The sequence below is a fragment of the Bos javanicus genome, chromosome 1 (genome assembly GCF_032452875.1).
Source record: "Bos javanicus breed banteng chromosome 1, ARS-OSU_banteng_1.0, whole genome shotgun sequence".
NCBI lineage: Eukaryota > Metazoa > Chordata > Mammalia > Artiodactyla > Bovidae > Bos > Bos javanicus.
Window position 1 is genome coordinate 137981536 of NC_083868.1, and position 23834 is coordinate 138005369.

Below are 23834 nucleotides of genomic sequence, written 5' to 3' on the forward strand. Positions count from 1 at the left end.
GAATTCCAAGATCAAGGTGACAGCAGGGTTAATTTGTGGTGAGGCCTCTCCTGCCTTCTTGTGGTCTTCTCATAAACCTTTTTCTCTGTGCATACACATAGAAAGAGACAGAGAAAGAGAAACTTCTACTGTATCGTTCTCTTTTATAAGGACACTAGTCCTATTGGATTAGGGCCCCACACTTATGACCTCATTTAACCTCAGTTATTTCCATTATAGGCCCTGTCTCCAAATACATTGTGGGTCAAGGCTTTAAGATTTGAAGCCGGGGGAAGGGATCCAATTAAGTCCATAATGCTCTGTGAACTTAGATAAACACACTAATTTCTCAAAGCCTTGCTTCTCTCATCCCTGTTTCTCTGGGCAAGAGAGAGTTTTGCTCATTGTGCTGAGTTGCTCAGTCATGTCCAACTCTTTGTGACCCCATAGACTGTAACCTGCCAGGCTCCTTTGTCCATGGGGATTCTCCAGGCAAGAAGACTGGAGTGGGTTGCCATGTCCTCCTCCAGGGGATCTTCCCAACCCAGGAATCAAACTGGGGTTTCCTGCATTGCAGGATTTAATATTTTGCTCATTGCTGCTGCTAAGTCGCTTCAGTTGTGTCCGACTCTGTGCGACCCCAGAGACAGCAGCCCACCAGGCCCCACCGTCCCTGGAATTCTCCAGGCAAGAACACTGGAGTGGGTTGCCATTTCCTTCTCCAATGCATGAAAGGGAAAAGTGAAAGTGAAGTCGCTCAGTCATGTCCAACTCTTAGTGACCCCATGGACTGCAGCCTACCAGGCTCCTCTGTCCATGGGATTCTCCAGGCAAGAGTACCAGAGTGAGTTGCCATTAAATGACAGTAAATGAGATCATGTATGTGAAACACTCAACACATTATCTAATACAGAGCAGAATGTCAATAGTGTCTCCCAGAAGCAGACAAGCATTGAAAAAAAGACTATTTGGAAAGTAAAAGAAACACTAGAAAGGGAGTGGAGAAGTGGCAGGAAAGGAGGAGGAGTCAATAAAGCAAAGGCTGTGATGTCTAAGGAATCACCACTGGGAGTAACTGGAGCTCCATCCACTGGGGAAACTCAGCTTCTGTGAAGAGCAAACACCACAGAGTTACCCCCATGCCTGGGCAAAAGGAGCTGGGGCATTTCTGTCTGCTCCCAAGGGTGTTAATCCTCTCCACTTGCAGCTTTCTGAGCTGGTGGACAGTGGACACAGACTCCAGGGGAACCTGCAGGCAAAGAGATGCCAATGTAAGCTGTTGGGAGCCCAGCCAGCCCTACAAGAGTCCAGCCTGAGGGGACCTGGACCTGTCCCCTTCTGTTGCTGTAGGAGCCATCATGAATGCTTCTACACTGTAGTGATGGGAGTAGTAACTATTACTTTACAGAGCACCAGGGATGCTCCTTGACAAAAGGTTCTGGGGCCAAAAAAGTATAAAGAATACTCCTACCATGGCTGTACTCAGGGTAATTCAAAACTAGAGCTCTGTTGATGTCCTGCAGTTAAGATGTCAAGTTTTTTTCTAATCCTATGATTTCCAGACTTATCTACAGAAAGACTTTCTCATACAATATTTACTTACCTTTTAAGGAATGAATGTTCTCGGACACATGCTTTGCTATTGTTATTGTTTAAACACTAAGTTGTGCCTGATTCTTTTGTAACCCCATGAACTGTAGCCTGCCAGGCTCCTCTGTCCATGGGATTTTCCAGTTAAGAATACTGGAGTGGGTTGCCATTTCCTTCTCCAGGGGATCTTCCTGATCCAGGGATTGAACCCATGTATCCAGCATTGGCAGGAAGATTCTTTATTACCTAGGAGTAGTAAAGCCACTGGGAAAGCCAACACATGCTTTGGGCATTCTCAGTTCTGGCTAACAGGTGTGATTGTCCTGTATTGTAAATATGTTCTCATCTGTCCACCTCTGTTGTCTCAGAACAGCACCTAGCACAGAAAAGATGTTCAATAAATGTTTGTTTTGCAATACATTCCTAAAGAAATTTCCAGAAATGATCTGGAGATATTTTCAGTAAAAGGAGCTCATGAAAAACAACTGTCTAGTCCCCAAAATGACTGTTTTGAAAGCCTTTGTATGCAAATCCAGCTGAATATACATGTTAAAATATTGACCAAAATGTTTTTTATTCACCTGGATTTTTTCCATTTATCTAAGTGAAACAGTGGACTTGCCTAGAAAATGAGGGTACCTGCTGTTAGAATACTGTTCACTTCAGAAGGAGAGAAGCATCTCCTCCACAGATTCACGCGTGAATGCAGATCAGAGACTTAACGGTCGTAATGTCCCTCTGATCTCACTTTGCTAATAAGAGTGTTTGCTCCCCCTATACTTCACCTTTCTCAGGATTGCAGCTGCGACCCCACTCTAGGGTGAGAAGAATCAAATGAGAGGACTTATGACATGTGCGTCCCCTTCAGCCCAATGCTAAATACTGCCTATGTATTGGCATCAGTGTCAGCTGAGACAAGGGTGAGTCCTTGTCATTCAAACCCCCTCATCCTCTGACAAGACCAAAGGTTTTTCTTGAGTCTGATGCAGTTGCTTCAGTTGCAACAAAGCCTGCGTGAGATGGGGATTGGCCATGAATAGGCTTTTATTCAAAGCACTGCTCCAGCTGGGTATCCTACTGTTCTAGCCCAAATGCCTAAAATTAAATTTAAAAAAAATGGCAATGCCAATATCAACTCATTGTCAACCATTATTACAATGAGAGATTTGAGACTTTAATTGTTACTCAGTTTTTGGAGCTAAGATGGAGGCCTGGAACTGTAAAATAAATTTGTTTGAATACCTGCTTGATTAGCCACTTATGTACTCAAAGGCCCATTTCTTAAGAAGGAATATTTTCTGGGATATTGCTTGTCTTCCTAGCATTCATAAAAGGCAGGAGGTGGTACATGGTAGCATTCTTTTCAGGCCCTACCAATGGAAATGTTAGCATTTCTAAATAAGTTCTCTTCTTCTGTGAGAACTCCAAAACAACAACTCGCTGCTGAACAACCGTCTACTAGAGAATGTTGGATTCCACCAAAAAAAGCTATCCCATGTCCAAGGGCAAAGGAGAAGCCCCAGCATGATGATAGGAAGGGCAAAATCATGTTTAGAATCAAACCCCTTACCCACCAGAGACGCTCAGAGATCTCTGGTGTGCACCAAGCTTGTGTGCATCAGGAACCAGAGACCCCAAACAGACTGAGCCAGAACTGTGTTTGAGTGTCTCCTACAAAGTTACAGCTCAGCAGTGGCCTGCCACAGGGCAGGGGCTCTAGGTGCAGCAGACCTGGATATGGCATAAGCGCTCTTGGAGGACATAGCCATTAATCCCACCAGTTGAACTGCAGAACTTACACAAGACTGGGGAAACAGACTCTTAAAGGGCACAAACAGAATTTTGTGTGCATCAGGACCCAGGAGAAAGGAGCAGTGACCCCAAAAGAGACAGGCCCAGACTTGCCCATGAGTGTCCAGGAGTCTCCAGCAGAGGCACGGGTCGACGGTGTCCTGCTGCAGGGTCAGGGGCACTGAGTTCGGCAGGGCATGCATGGGATATTTTGAAGGAGGTACCTCCATCACAGTTTGGCCTCAGGTCAAACAACAGGGGAGGGAACACAGCCCACCCCATCAATAGAAAATTGGATTTAAGATTTATTGAGCATAGCCCAGCCCATCAGAACAAGACCCAGTTTCCTCCTCAGTCAGTCTCTCCCATCAGGAAGCTTCCATAAGCCTTGTATCCTTATACATCAGAGGGCAGACAGAACGAAAACCACAATCACAGGAAACTAACAAAGCCTTGTATAACTCAATGAAACTATGAGCCATGCTGTGTAGGGCTATCCAAAATGGACGGGTCATAGTGGACAGTTTTGACAAGACATGGTCCACTGGAGAAGGGAATGGCAAACCACTTCAATATTCTTGCCTTGAGAACCCCATGAACAGCATGAAAAGGCAAAAGTTAGGACACTGAAAGATAAACTCCCCAAGTCAACAGGTGCCCTATGCTATGGGAGATCAGTGGAGAAATAACTCCAGAAAGAATGAAAAGACACAGCCAAAGCAAAAACAACACCCAGCTGTGTATGTGACTGGTGATGGAAATAAAGTCTGATGCTGTAAAGAGCAATACCCATAGGAACCTGGATTGTTAGGTCCATGAATCAAGGCAAATTGGAAGTGGTCAAACAGGACATTGCAAGAGTGAACATTGACATTTTAGGAGTCAGTGAAGTAAAATGGACTGGAATCAGCGAATTTAACTCAGATGACCATTATATCTACTATTATGGGGAAGAATCCCGTCAAAGAAATGGAGTAGCCTTCATAGTTAGAGTCAACAAAAGAGTCCAAAATGCAGTACTTGGATGCACTCTCAAAAATGACAGGATGATCTCTGTTCATTTCCAAGGCAAATCATTCAGTAGTACAATAATCCAAGTCTATTCCGCAACCAGTAATGCTGAAGATGCTGAAGTTGAATGAGTCTGTGAAGGCCTACAAGACCTTCTAGAACTAACACCAATATATATATATATATATATATATATATATATATATATATATATATATATTTCATTATAGGGAAAGTGAAAGTGAAGTTGCTCAGTCATGTCCGACTCTTTGCAATCCCATGGACTGCAGTCTACCAGGCTTCTCTGTCCATGGGATTTTCCAGGCAAGAATACTGGAGTGGGTTGCCATTTCCTTCTCCAGGGGATCTTCCTGACCCAGGGATTGAACCTAGGTCTCCTGCATTGCAGGAAGACGCTTTACCCTCTGAGCCATTATAGGGAACTGGAATGCAAAAGTAGGAAGTCAAGAGATACCAGAAGTAAAAAGTAAATTCGGCCCTGGAGTACAAAATGAAGCAGGGGAAAGGCTAACAGAGTTTTGCCAAGAGAACACACTGGTCCTAGCAAACACCCTCTTCCAACAATACAAGAGAAGACTCCGCACATGGACATCACCAGATGGTCAACACAGAAATCAGATTGATTATATTCATTGAAGTCAAATTTGGAGAAGCTCTATAAAGTCATCAAAAACAAGACTGGGAGCTGACTGTGACTCAGATCATGAACTCCTTATTACCAAATTCAGACTTAAATTGAAGGAAGTAGGGAAAACCACTAGACTATTCAGGTATGACCTAAATCAAATGCCTTACAACTATACAGTGGAAAGGACAAATAGATTCAAGGGATTAGATCTGATAGACAGAGTACCTGAAGGACTATGGATCAAGGGTCATGGCAGTGTATGGGAGGCAGTGATCAAGACCATCTCTAAGAAAAAGAAAGGCAAAATGGTTATCTGAGGAGACCTTGCAAATAGACGAGAAAAGAAGAGGAGCTAAAGGCAAAGGAGAAAAGGAAAGATATACCCATTTGAAAGGTGAGTTCCAACGAATAGCAAGGAGAGATAAGAAAGCCTTCCTGAGTGACCAGTGCAAAGAAATAGAGGAAAACAACAGAATGGGAAAGACTAGAGATCTCTTCAAGAAAATTAGAGACACTAAGGGAACACTTCATGCAAAGATGGGCACAATAAAGGACAGAAATGGTATGGATCTAACAAGCAGAAGATATTAAGAAGAGGTGGCAAGAATACACAGAAGAACTTCTGACCCAGACCCAAAAAAGATCTTCATGACCCAGATAACCATGATGGTGTGATCACTCACCTACAGCCAGACATCCTGGAATGCAAAGTCTAGTGGATCTTAGGAAGTATCACTACGAATGAAGCTAGTGGAGGTGATGAAATTCCAGTTGAGCTCTTTCAAATCCTAAAAGATGATGCTGTAAAAGTTCTGCACTCAATACGCCAGCAAATTTGGAAAACTCAGCAGTGGCCACAGGACTGAAAAAGATCAGTTTTCATTCCAGTCCCAAAGAAAGGCAATGCCAAAGAATGTTCAAACTACTACACAATTGCACTTATCTCACAAGCTAGCAAAGTAATGCTCAAAATTCTCCAAGTCAGGTTTCAACAGTACGTGAACTGTGAACTTCCAAATGTTTAAGCTAGATTGAGAAAATGTTGAGGAACCAGAGATCAAACTGCCAACATCCGTTGGATCATTGAAAAAGCAAAAGAGTTCCAGAAAAACATCTACTTCTACTTTATTGAATACACCAAAGCCTTTGACTGTGTGGATCACAACAAACTGTGGAAAATTCTGCAAGAGATGGGAGTACCAGACCACCTGGTCTACCTCCTGAGATATCTGTATGCAGGTCAAGAAGTAACAGTTAGAACTGGACATGGAACAACAGACTGGTTCCAAATTGGGAAATGAGTACATCAAGGCTGTAAAATGTCACCCTGCTTATTTAACCTATAGAGTACATCATGGGAAATGCTGGGCTGGATGAAGCACAAGATGGAATCAAGATTTCTGGGAGAAATATCAATAATCTCAGATATGCAGATGACACCACCCTTATGGCAGAAAGCGAAGAAGAACTAAAGAGCCTCTTGATGAAAGTGAAAGAGGAGAATGAAAATGTTGGTTTAAAACTCAACATTCAGAAAACTAAGATCATTGGCATCCAATCCCATCACTTCATGGCAAATAGATGAGGAAACAGTGGAAGCGGTGACAGACTTTATTTTCCTGGGCTCCAAAATCACTGCAGATGGTGACTGCAGCCATGAAATTAAAAGATCCTTGCTCCTTCAAAGACAATGACCAACCTAGACAGCATGCTAAAAAGCAGAGACATTACTTTGCCAACAAAGGTCCATCTAGTCAAAGCTATGGTTTTTCCAGTAGTCATTTATGGATGTGAGAGTTGGACTGTAAAGAAAGCTGAGTGCCAAAGAATTGATGCTTTTGAACTGTGGTTTTGGAGAACACTCTTGAGAGTCCTCTGCAAGCAGATCCAACCAGTCAAACCTAAAGGAAATCAGTCCTGAATATTCATTGGAAGGACTGATACTGAAGCTGAAACTCCAATATGTTGTCCACCTGATGTGAAGAAGTGACTCACTGGAATTGACCCTGATGCTGGAAAAGACCGAAGGCAGAAGGAGAAGGAGATGACAGAGAATGAGATGGTTGGATAGCATCACCGACTTGATGGACATGAGTTTGAGTAAACTGTGGGAGTTGGTGATGGACAGGGAAGCCTGGTGTGCTGCAGTCCATGGGGTCGCAAAGAGTCGGACACGACTGAGTGACTGAACTAACTTACTGGCTAAATAGGAGTGAGAAGAGAGACCTAAGATCATAATTGGTCTTCCTTGAAGAAAGAGATTGTGGATCTTGGAAGACACAATCTGTAAAGGCAATCTACCAACACCTGGTAACACAATGCATGGATCATCTCAGTGCTGAGAGGATTGTTGGGGTCATTGGGAGCTATTGGAATGGGTAACAAATGCGGATGGAACACAATGACACTGAACCAAAATATTTTTTGAAATTTATTTTATCATGTCGTATCTTAGTTGCATCACATGGGTTCTTTGTTGCTTCATGTGGGTTCCTTCGTTGAGGCACACGGATTCTCCAGTTGTGGTGCACGGACTCTGGAGTGCACGGGCTTAGTAGTTGCAGCATCTGAACTTAGTTGCTTCGTGACATGTGAGATCTTAGTTCCCCAACCAGGAATTGAACCTGCATCCCCTGCTTTGCAAGGTGGATTATTAACCACTGGACTACAGGGAATTCCTGACCAAAGTATTTCTGAGACCAGATTTATTTGGGAATGGGGCATAATATTGCCTTTCTTTAGACAGACATTGACCTGGCTGCTGCTTATCAATAACTCTTGTTTTGTCATCTATTCATGTGTCTTCCCCTCTACCCCTCTACTTAAACACCCTTGGAGAGAAAGTCTTCCTAATGTCATTTTACTGTTTGTGTTCTGTGCTTTGGTTTATTTCAAGTTAAAAAAAAATAATGTCTACATTATTCTAGGAAATGGTATCTTTTCTACAATGAGTGATAATCTGGGAATGGGGTAAGGGGGATAATGATTTTGCCAATAAGACTAAAAACACTGAAACATTTTTAATGATAGGGTGGGAAAGGTGAGGAGTTTGGGTTCAAAATTAACTATGGGAAGGAAAGCCAATCCTTTATTATCTGAATTTTTCATGTCATTTTATTGATAGCTATACATAAAAAACCTATGTTATTTTATTGGAATATAATTGTTTTACAGTGTTGTATTAGTTTGTGCTGTATAACAAAGTGAATCAGCTATATGTACACATATATTCCTTCCCTCTTGAGCCTCCTTCCCACCTTATCCCCACATCCCACCCCTCTAGGTCATCACAGAACACTGAGCTGAGCTCTCTGTATTATACAGCAGCTTCCCACTTAGCTATCTATTTTGCACACGATAGTGTATATGTGTGAGTGCTACTCTCTCAGTTCATCCCACTCTCTCCTTCCCACCCTGTGTCCACATGTCCAATCTCTACATCTGTGTCTCTACTCCTAAGCTGTGAATAGTTTCATCTGAATCATTATTCTAGGTTCTATATATACGTGTTAATATTTGTTTTTACTCTTTTTTACTTAACTTCACTCCATATGACAGATTCTAGGTCCATCTATATCACTAAAATGACCCAATTTCATTCCTTTTTATGGCTGAGTAATATTCCATTATATATATATATATATATATATATATATATATATATATATATTTAATATATATATTATACATACACATATATATCCACCAACAGATGAGTGGATAAAGAAAATATCTTACATATTTACAACGGAAGACCTATGTTCTTAGTCATTATGCCACAGTGAGCTTAACCAAAGCCAGTGTCTTTAGATTACTTCATTCTTAAGGTTTAACTTAATTATTTCTTTACCATCTTCTCCATGCTTACTCACTGAGACTTAGGCACTAACATGAGATCTAGGGCTTAAAAGCAAACACATGTAGTACAAACCCCATTGTGGACATTTTCTGAATCTCTTTTAGGAGTTTCCTTACCAGTTATAATGTAACTGGAGGTCAGTTTCTGGAATCAGACCCAGGTTCAAATCCCAGGTATATCCCCTCTTATCTCTATAACCATAGGAGAGTTACTTAAACTCTGTGTACAGCTTTGCTCCTCTATCAAAAGAAACTAATACTACCAAATTTGTAGGGCTGTAAAGTTAGCAACATAGTGACCACTAAGACAGAAATCTTACTGAATTTCTCCTTGCCCACAGGGTCTATTCTCTCTTCCCCACTTTATAGCAAAATTTATTGAAAGAATTACCTTCTTATCCATTTCCTTCCTCTTTTCTCTTCATCAACCTACTCCAGTGTATTTTCTGCCTCAAATTTTGTTCTTTGCCTTCCAATTTAATATCCTCTTCGTTGACTCAACTCAATGAAGGTCATTTCTGTCTGATTCAATGATGCCTTTAGGATGCCTCCCACTCTCTCCATATTCAATCCATTTCCAAATTTTGACTATTGTACATTTATCTCATAAATCCAGTCTTTTCTCTCCATCTCCACAGTCACTGTTACCTCTCACCTGGCCTGTTGCCAGAGATTTATAAATGGTTCACCCTCAATTATCCCATTCATCATCCCCACCATGGCCAGTACATCTCTCCTTTGTGACAAGTTACATTTGTTTGACCATTTGGTGTGTTACTTGTGCTTGTGCTAAGTCGCTTCAGTCATGCCCGATTCTGTGACCCCTTGCTCAGTAAGTCCGCCAGGTTCCTCTGTCCATGAAATTCTATAGGCAAGAACACTAGAGAGGCCTACTGTTGCCTCTTCCAGGGGACCTTCCTGACCCAGGGATCAAACCCCCATCTCTTATGCCTCCTGCATTGCCAGGTTATTTACCACTAGCACCACCTGGGAAGCCCTGATTTATTGCTATCTCCTCTACTGAAAATGTAAGCTCTGTGAAGTCAGAGATTGTATCTGACTTTGCTCACCACTCTATTCTTAGGGCATAGCACCAAGTTTGTCATACAAGAGGGGCTAAATAATTATTTCTGGAATGAACAAGGCACTTGCCGCATAATCTGTGTTCTTACATGGGAGCTCCCATTGTTTTCCTTGATGTCATCATCATCATCATCACTAGTGATTTTTTATGGAAACACGCCTTCCTCTTCAGAGGATAGCAAACTGAACATTAGGATAGTTCAATCTGCTTGGCCTAGGGAAGTTCTCTGAGCTTTTTTGCATTGGATATTAGCACACTCCTGATATTGTTCTAACACAGAGACAAAATAAGGATTTCAGAGAATAAGGTTATGCCCCTACTTTTCACAGTGATCTCCTTCCCTATTATGTGTACTTCTACTGATTACTGCATCAAAGATTATCCCAAAACTTGAAATCTTAAAAAAAAAATCATTATCTCACAGTTTTTGTGTGTCAGGAGTTGCAGCAATGGTCCTCTGGACCAGTGTCACTCACAGGCTATTGTCAAGGCACAGTTATCTCAAAGCTCACCTGCGGGGAGGACCTATTCCGTGCTTACCGTGGCTGCAGATCAGCTTCTGGTTCTCACTGGCTGTTGAGTGGGGACATCAATTCCTGGTCATGTGGGCTGCTCTTAGAGGGCTGTTCACAACCTAGCAGCCTGCATTCCAAAGAGCAAAGACAGAGAAAGAGAGATGGTGAGCAAGAAAGAAGTCAGGGTGATTTCAGAACCTAATCTTCGAAGTGAAATCCCGTCACTTTTGCGGTATTCTGTTCATTAGAAGCAAATCACTGGATCCACCCAACACTCAGGAGAGGGAATTACACAAAGGCAAGAACACCAGGAAGCAAGGATCACTGGGGCCATTGCAGATAGAAAGTGCCGCAACAACTGGGGACTTTGTTCTCCCTCCTGAGAGCATGGCTTTCGCTCAAGTCTTTTAAGCTTTGTTTCCTTTAGAAATCATTGGGTACATCTGAGCCTCAATGCCTTGCCATCTTTCCCTTCCAGAAAAGAAAATGAGACAGGGATGGGGTGGGTTCTAATGAGAATAATTCCCAGTGGACTGATGATTTTAGTTGACACTGAATTGTGGAGAGGACCCCAATTACTCCTTTTGGCTTGTTTGAACATCAGTCTCCTGATGACTTACTTTATAGCTTCATAATGAATATATTAAAAATAGAACTCTAGAGGTTATAGATACAGGAGGTATATATTTAGACCTTGAGTTTCTTTCCTCCCTTCACCCCATCCCCCACTCTGCACAGAGGTTTTAGTGCTAATTTGAGATCATTCTGAAACATCATCTTTATTTTAATTTACATATCCAACATGTTTTGTCTAATTTTAATATAAATGTCTCAGCAATGATTAAGCCACCTCCTAAGTGACTAAATTATCTGTAATCCTTCACTCACACAGCTCAGGCTGTAAGAGGAAAGGAGAGAATGACCTGTATTTAGCAGAGGTTTGTAGAAGAACCTTGGAAAATAAGTGGACATTGATGTCATAATTTAAAGGAGAAGTGTAAATGTAGAATTATATAAGAAAAATACTGAAGTGCATACCTGCAAATATATGACTAGTATCTCCACCTTGTGTTTCCTTCATACAGATTGTTTCCCAGAGAAAGCTGTCCAAATCCTTGTTGAAGCACGGGAACACAGCAGGGAAATCTTCCATCACGGTGAGCCCTCCCTCAGGTGCCCAGATGGAGCCTGCTGGTCCAACCCAGCCTCATGGGAAGCTGACCCCCTGGATGTTAGGGGTTGATCCCATAACTGCTCAGCTATACCAGTTGCCTCTTTTTTTTTTTTCCAATCTTTCTCCTTCCTGATAACACAATTTTAACCTTTTCATTGTAGGAAAAAGGATTTGAAAGTGAGGCCATTCACTTCGACTAAGCACTTCTATAATTAAATATAGGTTTTAGCAGGGAACAAAGAAAGAAGTTATTGATCATAGTAAGAATATGGAATTGTCTGGCATTTTCAAATTATCAAAGCTACCTATCCCAGCTTCTCAGTTTCTTGAGAAAAAACATCTAATAGCATTTAGTCCAAGGTTTGGTCTGTTGCCTAATGATCAGAGAGCCTAGCATTTAACTCTTCTTTTTAATATGATAGTTTGGAGCTGCACTGTTCTATTTGGTAGCCATGTGATTTTTCAACCTAAAATTATTTAAAATGAAATAAAAGCAAATAGTCATTCCTTACACTAGCCACACATATCAAGTGCTCAGTAGATCCATATACTGGACAGTGCAGATTACAGAACATGTCTGTCATTACAGAATGTTCTCTTGGGCAAAACTGGAAGTATTTCTAAATAAAACATGCAATGCTCAAGAAGAACTCCAGGATTTAAAACTTTGGCATCTTGTATTGAAGATCTTGTGAAAGATAAAGTAGTCTAACCATTTAGTTGTGTGGGCAAAAAATAATAGGTTTAAAAAGTGCCAGAAGAATTTGAGTTGCTTGCAAGGCAAATTGTCTTAGGAGGAAAACCTAAGTTCTTTGAACATTCCTTTTTAACTCATAAGTGACTGATTCATTAAAAAAAATTAAGCCAATTTTTAAGGAAGAATTTAAAAATATTTTATTTCTACTGGTCAAAGTTAGGACTGTTCTCACAAGAACTTAGCTGGGTTTGTTGGTTTGGATATTTTAAATGATGCAGTCATATCAGATCTGTTTCTTGACTACCATTTTCAATCATGAACAAATGGTTCAAATGGACTTTGACGATGCCCCTAGTGCTCTAAAAAACTCACACGCAGAGCCCACGGTCCTAGAAAAGACTTGGGATGGTGAACCCAGTTATGAGATCTACCATGGTTTCTTCCCAGGAAAACAAAAGCTCATCTTCCCACCTTTTCTCTAAGAAGTATTGGGAATTTTCTTTCTCTACACAGCCCATAAAAACTCAATCTCCTTCCTAATTTTAAATATTTAAAAACTCCTCTTAATCTTGGATCCTTGGGTCAGAACAATTACTCTGGCTTCTGGAAAACACTTGAAAATATGTGCACATTTTTCTAGGCTTTGCAGATGAAAGTCATAACTTTCATCATCTTTACAAAGCTGTCTATAACACAGGATAGTTGAAGGCCATAGTTCAAGTGGAGTATAAGAGGCATTAAAGTACAAAAGAGAATCAAATGAACAACCTAAATATGATGATTCCTGGTTTATCAAGTCATTCTTGAGTTTTCTAGCAAAAATTCAAAAATGACTTGAATTTTGTATGGACCCATGTTCTCTATTCCTCAGGTGCTTACAACTTTGGAGGGATCCTTCCCTATATAGATAGCTCTTTTAGCTTTAATTTTATGCATAAAATAAAATTTTCCAGAGGCTTCCAAAGTGTACTCAAAACAGATGAATGCAACTCATAATGAAAAAGTTTAGCTCAGATAGAATGGAGATAAAACTCAATGTCTTCACATAATAACTTTGACAAGGGTGTCCACAAGGTCAGAGGCATTATGGCCTCTGAATGCATAGTGAAGTCTTAACATGACTTAGAAGTAGTTTAACCTATATGCAACTACATTGGTCCCGTATTTTGTTGTTGTCGTTGTTTTTCTCCTTTTCCCATCAATTTCTGCTTCAAGGGTTTAAGAGTCATTATCCAATATTAGGAAGTGAACTTTTTATGAAACAGACTTTTAGATACTATTATCTCTTCATTTATGTCAAAGTTGTTGTCAAGAATTCTCTGTTCTTTGAAGTTAAGGGTTTAGATACTTGTTCTCTTTCTTCCCTCTCCTCCCTCCTCTTTCTCTCTCCATCTCAAAAAGTCCAGGGACCGTCTTTTTTAAAGCATGACAATTAGAATTTTCTTTGATGACATTATAACCTTTGGGAGGGCCATACAGACCAGTTTATTTCACAATCCTTTGTGGGTCTGGTAGAAAACAGTGGAGAAATATTGCTGCCTGCTCCTCATTTTTTGGTCACTTCCCAAAGAAGAAAAAATATATAATTATTTATGGACGTCCTGTTCAGTGCTGTGTGGCCTTTGAAGGAGAAGCTCTCCCTAATTACTCCTCTAAAACGTCTTCCTCCAGCTTACACCCCATATTTCATGTTCTCATGCTCAGCACCAGTGAGGTCTCCTTATCTTCTGTGGTTTGTTCTAGGGACTTCCTTTGCACACCTGGAGTTGCTGTGCCACATTCACTGGATTGTGGGAAACTCCATGCCAGGTGTCAGTCTTTGTTGATTTTTGGATCAAACACGAGCTAAATTGTTCATGAATCCCTGGGTTGAGTGGTCCAACTGCCACTGCTCTTCCTGATGAATGCTTTTTTCCTTTAGGTGATTGCTGAGGAATTATCTGGTAATGATGACTATGTTGAACTTGCCTTCAATGCACGGAAACTGGATGACAAGGTAAAGTGTTTGGCATCAGCCTTATTGAAGAAAGTAATAAAGCTAACATACAAAGCTTAATAAGATTTCCCCTCAAAGCTATTTTTTCCCTTTCAACTCACATTATTAAACAGATCAATGATTTCAGAGAGGATGGAAAGTAAGACTTCCCCCTAATTGAGAATCAGTTAATGAGAAGAAGGGAGGACTATAATTAAAACAATTTTATAATTAAGTTTATAATTAATAATTATAATTAATTTAATTTATAATTAAGACAATTTTATTACACTAAGACTTCATTTGTTCCCAAATGCTACAGGTCACATGGCATAGGTGAATGTGATTTAAACCCATTGCTAGGAGCTTTTCAAAGGAAAAAAGAAGATGGGAAAGGGAGTAAAAGTAGCATTTTTTAAGCATCATATTTGCAGGCATGGGGTTAAGAGCTTTTCAAGCATGATCACAGTTAATCATTCTTATAGCATCCATGTAACAGGTATTATTAACTCTGTTTTACAGATGAAGTAACAGGTTCAAAGATGAAGTAATTGTCTAAAGTCACTCCATGTGTTAGTCCAAATAATCCAAGAAATAGACACCAAGAAAGAGTTAATGATGCAAGCAGGATTTTATTAGGAGAAATGCCTGTATAGGGAACACAAGAAGGAAACCTAGGAGAGCTGACAGGTCACAATGCAAGTCTGAATATAAGTAAAGAAGAGAGGGAAAGAGGTGGCAGTTTCTGCAACACCACGTAGTCAAAGGAAGATTCTAAAGAAGGTTCTAAGGAAGGAAGTCTAAGGAAGCCAGCAAGTAGTCCTGTGTGTCTCCCATGAGTGCCTTTATAGCCCCTACACAGCAATGGCTAGGAGCAGCCCCTGTGCAGCCTGGCCTCGGAATGATGGCAGGACTGGATTTCGGAGTACAACAGCAGTGTTACATTCCCTAAGTGGGAGATCTGCAAAGCACATGACGAAGGATACCCTGCTAGTCGGTGGTGACTCTGAGGACTCAGTCCCAGGTCAGCCTGACTTCCATCTGTACTCTTTCAGTTATATCTCACAATTTCCATGCAGCCACAGGCCATGTTAGTCTTGTATATACAGAAAAAATCCTATGGATTCCACCCCTTTAAAAAAATTGTTTCCTATCCAACCATAACATCATATCCACCAGCGCATTTAGGCAATGGCACCCCACTCCAGTACTCTTGCCTGGAAAATCCCATGGACGGAGGAGCCTGGTGGGCTGCAGTTCATGGGGTCGAGAAGAGTTGGAGATGACTGAGCGACTTCACTTTCACTTTTCACTTTCATGCATTGGAGAAGGAAATGGCAACCCACTCCAGTGTTCTTGCCTGGAGAATCCCAGAGACAGAGGAGCCTGGTGGGCTGCCGTCTATGGGGTTGCACAGAGTCGGACACAACTGAAGCGACTTAGCAGCAGCAGCGGCCATTTTCCTAGCATACAACTAAACAGGCGATTTGGGGATGTGGCACTACTTTTTCAAAAAATTGCTTGTAGGTATTAGAAAAAGGAAAAACTTTTTTCACAGCTCCCCATAGTATTAAGCAGCAGCTCATATCCTGGCATAGTTCATTTCCATACACAAAGAGTATTCAGCCTAATTATGTGTTCATAATTCACTCTCTTATCAGTTCATTTATTCACTCCTTCATCATTCACTTACCAAACCTTTGTCGTGTGCTTGTCATGCATCTGTTGATGGGAAATGGGCATCCTTGGAGCCAGTCTTATATCCAAAACCTGTAATTCACCATCCAAGTGACACATCAATTTAAACAACAAATGACATAATGATACCAACGCTATAGGAGGATGATACATAATCAGAGTGTCCTGAAAAGGGTAATCCATTCTGCCTTGGAATAGTAGGAAAGACTTTGTTCTTAAGAAGAAATCATAGTTGGATTTTTTTGTTATCCTGAGTGGATTGTGTGACACTTTCACAAACTGTCACCTTTTGACATTAGCTGAACGAGGTACTGGGAACTACAGAGTGCAATGGTGTCAATGGAGTGTAAGATCTTACCGCTCACTTCCTGTGATTATCAGGATCTTTCTCTCTATCATCTTCAAGTTTCAGAATAATTCACCAGACTCCTTTGTAGTATCTTACCTGGGGACATTTTAAGCCATTGGGTCACAGTGTAGCAGTTTTAAACTACTCACTTCATGGCTTCTCATGATTTCTTTCCACTTAAGTCATGCACCCCAACTGATTTATTTTACGAGCAAGGGGAAATGGGGGTTTGTCAGTTGGCCCATCAGCTCTAAGGTGTATAAGCAGCTTCCCTTCATCCAAATAAGCACTTGCTCACAGAACTGAAAGATCCCCATCCACACCTACCATGGTTCTCAATGGCTGTGCCCACCCTGGACTGTGTAGATTGCTAATTACTGAGACCCCAATGCCCTGGAGCCACAGACCACAGGTCTTCTATAATGAGGTGGGAACTTTCCCAGACTCAGGCACCCAAAGAGGAGTGGGCCCTGTTCAGAACAAAGCAGAAGCCACTGCTCCAGTGTGGACTAGGAGGTGAATGGTCTCAGATGGAGAGAGACTGTAGAGAGGAGGAGCAAGATGATACCATGAAGATCAGCTCACACAAACTCTTCAGGAAACAGGCTCAGCGAGCCCTGATGATTTTCACCAAGACACTGCTGCCTGGTTATTTATTGTTGCATCACAAACTACCTCAAAACCTGTTGACTTAGATTAACAACTACTTTTTTATATGTCATCATTTTGAGGGTCAGAAATTCAGGCAGGGTTCAACTGGGCAATTCTTCTGTTCCTTATGACGTTGACAGAAGTCACTCAGTTAGGGACTTCCCTTGTGGTCCAGTGGTTAGGAATTCACCTGCCAATGCAGAAGATGTGGGTTCAATCCCTGATCTAAGAAGACTCCACATTCTGTGGGACGACTAAGCCCATGCACCACAATTAAGGCGCCTGCACTCTACAGCCTGTGAACCATACCTACTGAAACCCATGCACCCTAGAGCCCATGCTCCACAACATGATAAGCTACTGCCATGAAAAGTCTGCCCACCATAACTAGAGAGTAGCCCCTGCTTGCTGCAACTAGAGAAGCGTGTGCCCAGCAATGAAGACCTAACACAGTCAAAAATAAATAACTAATAAAATTAAAAAGAGTTCACTCAGTTATACTCAGAGAAGGCAATGGCACCCCACTCCAGTACTCTTGCCTGGAAAATCCCATGGATGGAGGAGCCTGGAAGGCTGCAGTCCATGGGGTCGATGAGGGTCGGACACGACTGAGCGACTTCACTTTCATGCATTGGAGAAGGAAATGGCAACCCACTCCAGTGTTCTAGCCTGGAGAATCCCAGGGACAGGGGAGCCTGGTGGGCTGCCGTCTATGGGGTCACACAGAGTCGGACACGACTGAAGTGACTTAAGAGCAGTTATACTCAGCTGGTGGAAGAGCTTTGCTCACATGCTTGGCACGTAGGATTGCTAGATGGCTGGGATTCCCCAGGTTGGTCAGTCAGAGTGCCTTCATGGTGGTCTTAGGTTTATCACATTTTCTGTATGGTGGCTAGCTTGAGATATCATTCCAAGAGAAGACAGTGAAAGCTGTGTGGTCTTTCCTTTTTTTAATTTTTTTTTAATTGGAGGATAGTTGCTTTACAATGTTCTGTTAGTTTCAGCTGTACACAGCAGGGGAAGGAGATGGTAGGACAAATTGAGAAAGTAGCACTGACATAAAAACACTGTCATTTGTATGGCCTTTTCTGACCTAGCCTTGAAAGTCATGCATTATCCCTTCTGCTGCTTCTGTTGGTTACAAGTGAGTCATAAGGCTGCCCAGAGTCGAGGGGAGGAAAATGACTCCATGTCTTGGTAGGGGAGTGGCAAAATCATAATGCATAAAAAAACGTGTGGACATTGTAGTGGAAAATGCAACCTGCCACAGTATTTTTGTGACAGAATCAGAATAAGACAGGACAATTATTTCATGTCACAGCTAGTAAAATAGTTCCCAGAGCTTCTCAAGGAAGACCTCCTTCTAGCCTTAGCACCAAATGAGGTTGTCGCTCCCTTCCTGTTAACAGTTAAACTTATATCTATTAATTGACAAAATAGACCATGACTAAAAGCCACTGAGGTAAACAGCTCTCTTAATTTAAAACATTTTGCTAATTAGTATCACGAGAGCAACTAATTTCTACTTGCATTTGAAAAATTGCAGTATGAATATGCTATATCCAATTCAGAATAGTTATGGACATCTGGGCCCCCAGTCTCCTTGAAGTAATTCTCCAGTTATCCACATACCTCTGGTAGAAAACTCTGGCCTAATACAAATAGCCTTCTTTTACATATGAAAATGTCAAAGTTTAGGGATGTGAAATGACTTACCCAAGACCACAGACACTCACACCCACACTCACAGTCAGTGACAGAGAGAAACCCAATCAGTTTGTCCAACTACAATCTAAATCTTTGGGGGGGGCAGAGACTTAATGAACACAGGTTAGATTGGTCTTGGGCTGTGGAGAACTTGGTTATATTCCCATGTATTTCAGGGAAGAGGGGATCCAGGGAAGAGGAAGATGAGGGTATGTATGCTATTAGGCAGCACTCCTCAAGGTGTGGTCCCAGGTCCCAAGACGCTTTCAGAAGAATGTATAAGGTCAAAACCATTTTCATAGCAATGCTAGGACATTATTTTCTATCATCATTCTCATTCTGTCACGTGTACAGTGATTTTCCAGAAACTACTGGATGCCTAGTATCCAGTATCACAAGTACTGATGCCTAGTATCACAAGAGATTGAATGCAGCAGCAGGTATGAGAATCCCACTGCCTTCTATTGATCCAGTCATTAAATTGATTTACAAAGTGTAACATAATGGCATTCTTCTGACAATTTTATACATTTAGAAAATATAATTATATTCCATTAAAATGCTATTTTATTATGATATAATGGGTTTATATTTATTATTTTTAAAATGATATAACAAATGAATATTTTAAAAATTTCTCAGCTTTAGCTTATAATGTGGTAAAGTATTGTTAGATATAATCCACATAAGCAAAAGCTCCTTGGTGTCCTCGATAATTTAAGTGTATAAAATGGTCCTAAGACCAAAAAGTTTGAGAACTGCTATTGTGGAGTATATTACTTTTGCAAACCATGAAGACAAGTAAATGCCTCTTTTCTTTTGATAGAAGTAGTTTTAAAAAAAAATTGCAGATCAGAATAATTCGTTTTTTCAGAGCTTATAATTGCTTTACAGTATTGTGTTGGTTTCTTCCATACATCAACATATATCAGCCATAGGTACACACATGTCCCCTCCTTCCTGAATCTCCCTCCCACCTCCCACCCCATCCCATCCCACTAGGTTGTCACAGAGCACCAGATTTGAGCTCCATGGGTCATACAACAAATTTCCACTGACTATCTAATTTTATATGTGGTAATGTATATGTTTCAATACTGCTGCTGCTGCTGCTAAGTCGCTTCAGTCGTGTCCGACTCTGTGCGACCCCATAGACGGCAGCCCACCAGGCTCCACCATCCCTGGGATTCTCCGGGCAAGAATACTGGAGTGGGTTGCCATTTCCTTCTCCAATGCATGAAAGTGAAAAGTGAAAGTGAAGTCGCTCAGTCATGTCTGACTCATAGCGACCCCATGGACTGCAGCCTACCAGGCTCCTCCGTCCATGGGATTTTCCAGGCAAGAGTACTGGAGTGGGGTGCCATTATCTCAATTAATCCTACCCTCCACATCCACATATCTATTCTCTATATCCGTGTCTCTATTGTTACCCTGCAAATAGTTTCATCAGTAGCGTCTTTCTAGATTCTATGTGTGTGTGTGCTTAGTTGTGCCCAACTCTTTGCAGCCCCATGGAATGTAGCTATATATACGTTAATATGCAATATTTCTCTTTCTCTTTCTGACTTACTTCACTCTGTATAACAGGCTCTAAGTTTATCCACCTTATTAGAACTAAATCAAATGCTTTCCTTGTTATGGCTGAGAAATACTCCATTGTATATATGTACCATAATTTTTTTTATCCATTTATCTTTTGATGGGCACCTACTTGTTTCCATGCCCTATCTATTGTAAATAGTACTGCAGTGAACATTAGAGTACATGTATCTTTTTCAATTATGGTTTCCCCACTCCAGTACTCTTGCCTGGAAAATCCCATGGATGGAGGAGCCTGGAAGGCGGGCTGCGAGTCGGACACGACTGAGCGACTTCACTTTCACTTTTCACTTTCATGCATTGGAGAAGGAAATGGCAACCCACTCCAGTGTTCTAGCCTGGAGAATCCCAGGGACGGGGGAGCCTGGTGGGCTGCCATCTATGGGGTCACACAGAGTCGGACATGACTGGAGCGATTTAGCAGCAGCAGCAGCAGGGTATATGAACAGTAGTGGGATTGCTGGGTCATATGGTAGTTCTACGCCTAATTTTTTTTTCTAGTATAAATTTATTTATTTTAATTGGAGGCTAATTACAATATTGTATTGGTTTTGCCATACATTGACATGAATCCGCCACGGGTGTACATGTGTTCCCCATCCTGAACCCCCCTCCCACCTCCCTCCCCATACCATCCTTCTGGGTCATCCCAGTCCACCAGCCCTGAGCATTCTGCATCATGCATCAAACCTGGAATGGCAATTCATTTCACATATGATAACATATATATGTTTCAATGACATTCTCCCAAATCATCCCACCCTTGCTCTCTCCCACAGATTCCAAAAGACTGTTCTATACATCTGTGTCTCTTTTGCTGTCTTGCGTACAGGGTTATCATTTTTTGAAGGAATCGCCATACTGTTCTCCAAAGTGGCTGTATCTTTTTACATTCTCACCAACAGTGCAAGAGGGTTCCCTTTTCTCCACACCCTCTCCAGCATTTATTCTTTGTAGATGTTTTAGTGATGGCCAGTTTGACAGGTGTGAGGTGATACTTCATTGTAGTTTTGATTTGCATTTCTCTAATAATGAGTGATGGAGCATCTTTTCATATGTTTGTTGGTCATCTGTATCTCTTCTTTAGAGAAATGTCTGTTTAGATCTTCCACCTATTTTTTTTTTTTTTTTGATTGGGTTGTTTGTTTTTCTGGTATTCAGCTGCGTGATCTGCTTGTATATTCTGGAGATTAATCATTTGTCAGTTGTTTCAACTTGCAATTATTTCCTCCCATTCTGAGGGTTGTCTTTTCACCTTGCTTATAGTTTCCATCATTGTGCAAGAGCTTTGAAGTTTAATTAGGTCACATTTCTTTATTTTTGTTTTTATTTTTATTGCAATGACCCAATGAGGTCTGTCGTTGCTGTGATTGATGTATGTTGAAGAGTGTACTGCCTATGTTTTACACTAAGAGCTTTACATTTCTGGCCTTACATTTAAATTTAAGTCTTTAACCTATTTTGAGTTTATTTTGCATAGGGTGTTAGGAAGTGTTCTAGTTTCATTCTTTTGCATGTAGCTGTCCAGTTTTCTCAGAACCACTTATTGAAGAGGCTGTCTTTTCTCCATTGTATATTCTTGCTTCCTTTGTCAAAGATAAGCTGCCCATAGGTGTGTGGGTTTATCTGTGAGCTTTCCATTTTGATCCACTGGTCTATATTTCTGTTTCTGTGCCAGTATCATACCATCTTGATGACTGTAGCTTTGTAGTATAGTCTGAGGTCAGGAAGGTTGAGACCTCCAGTTGTATTCTTCTTTCTCAAGATTGCTTTGGCTATTTGGGGTCTTTTTCCATACAAATTGTGAAATTTTTGATTCTAGTTCTGTAAAAAAAAAATATCATTGGTAGTTTGATAGGGATTGCACTGAATATGTAGATTGCTTTGGGTAGTATAGTCATTATTACAATATTGGTTCTTCCAATCCAAGAATATGGTATATCTCTCCATCTGTTTGTATGATCTTTGATGTCTTTTATCAGTGTCATAGTTTTTTGCATACAGGGCTTTTTTCTCTTTCAGTTCTGTTCAGTTCAGTTTCTCAGTTGTGTCCGACTCTTTGTGACCCCATGGCAGCACGCCAGGCCTCCCTGTCCATCACCAACTCCTGGAGTTCACTCAGACTCACGTCCATTGAGTCAGTGATGCCATCCAGCCATCTCATCCTCTGTCGTCCTCCTGCCCCCAATCCCTTCCAGCATCAGGGTCTTTTCCAATGAGTCAACTCTTTGCATGAGGTGGCCAAACTATTGGAGTTTCAGCCTCAGCATCAGTCCTTCCAATGAACACCCAGGACTGATCTCCTTTAGAATGGACTGGTTGGATCTCCTTGCAGTCCAAGGGACTCTCAAGAGTCTTCTCCAACACCACAGTTCAAAAGCATCAATTCTTCAGCACTCAGCCTTCTTCACAGTCCAACTCTCACATCCATACCTGACCACTGGAAAAACCATAGCCTTGACTAGACGGACCTTTGTTGGCAAAGTAATGTCTCTGCTTTTGAATATGCTTTCTAGGTTGGTCATAACTTTCCTTCCAAGGAGTAAGCATCTTTTAATTTCATGGCTGCAGTCACCATCTGCAGTGATTTTGGAGCCCAGAAAAATAAAGTCTGGCACTGTTTCCCCACCTATTTCCCATGAAGTGCTGGGACCAGATGCCATGATCTTCATTTTCTGAATGTTGAGTTTTAAGCCAACTTTTTCACTCTCCTCTTCCACTTTCATCAAGAGGCTTTTTAGTTCCTCTTCATTTTCTGCCATAAGGCTGGTGTCATCTGCATATCTGAGGTTATTGATATTTCTCCCAGCAATCTTGATTCCAGCTTGTGCTTCATCCAGCCCAGTGTTTCTCATGATGTACTCTGCATATAAGTTAAATAAGCAGGGTGACGATATACAGCCTTGATGTACTCCTTTTCCTATTTGGAACCAGTCTGTTGTTCCATGTTCAGTTCTGACTGTTGCTTACTGACTTCCTAAGTATTTTATTCTCTTTGTTACAATGGTCAATGATAACGTTTCCTTAACGTGTATTTCTGAATTTTCATTGTTAGTGTAAAGGAATGCAAGGGATTTCTGTTTATTAATTTTATATCCTGAAACTTTACTGTATTCATTGATTGGCTCTAGTAATTTTCTGGTGGAATCTTTAGGGTTTTCTATGTAGGGAATCATGTCATCAGCAAACTGTGTGTGTTTTACTTCTTCTTTTCCAATTCTGATTCCTTTTATTTCTTCTCTGATTTCTGTGGCTAGGACTTCCAAAACTATGTTGAATGATAATAGTGAGACTGGGCACTTTTGTCTTATTTCTGGTCTTAGAAGGAAATGCTTTCAGTTTTTCAGTATTGAGAATAGTGTTTGCTCTGGGTTTGTTGTATATGGCCTTGATTATGTTAAGGTAGGTTCCTTCTATGCCCACTTTCTGGAGAGTTTTTTTCATACATGGGCATTGAATTTTATCAAAAGCTTCTCTGTATGTATTGAAAAGTTCATATGACTTTTT

General features: G+C 41.1%; 1 protein-coding gene across 2 annotated transcripts in view; it reads left to right on the top strand.

The window, feature by feature from the left end:
* The window catches only part of CPNE4 (copine 4), a 664107-nt gene that overhangs the window by 459909 nt on the left and 180364 nt on the right, over positions 1-23834 (top strand). For both annotated transcript variants that reach the window (XM_061421414.1, XM_061421424.1), the window contains exons 4-5: positions 11563-11634; positions 14270-14344. In XM_061421414.1, the coding sequence (XP_061277398.1) occupies positions 11563-11634; positions 14270-14344 (147 nt within the window). The remainder of the gene's footprint in view (positions 1-11562; positions 11635-14269; positions 14345-23834) is intronic.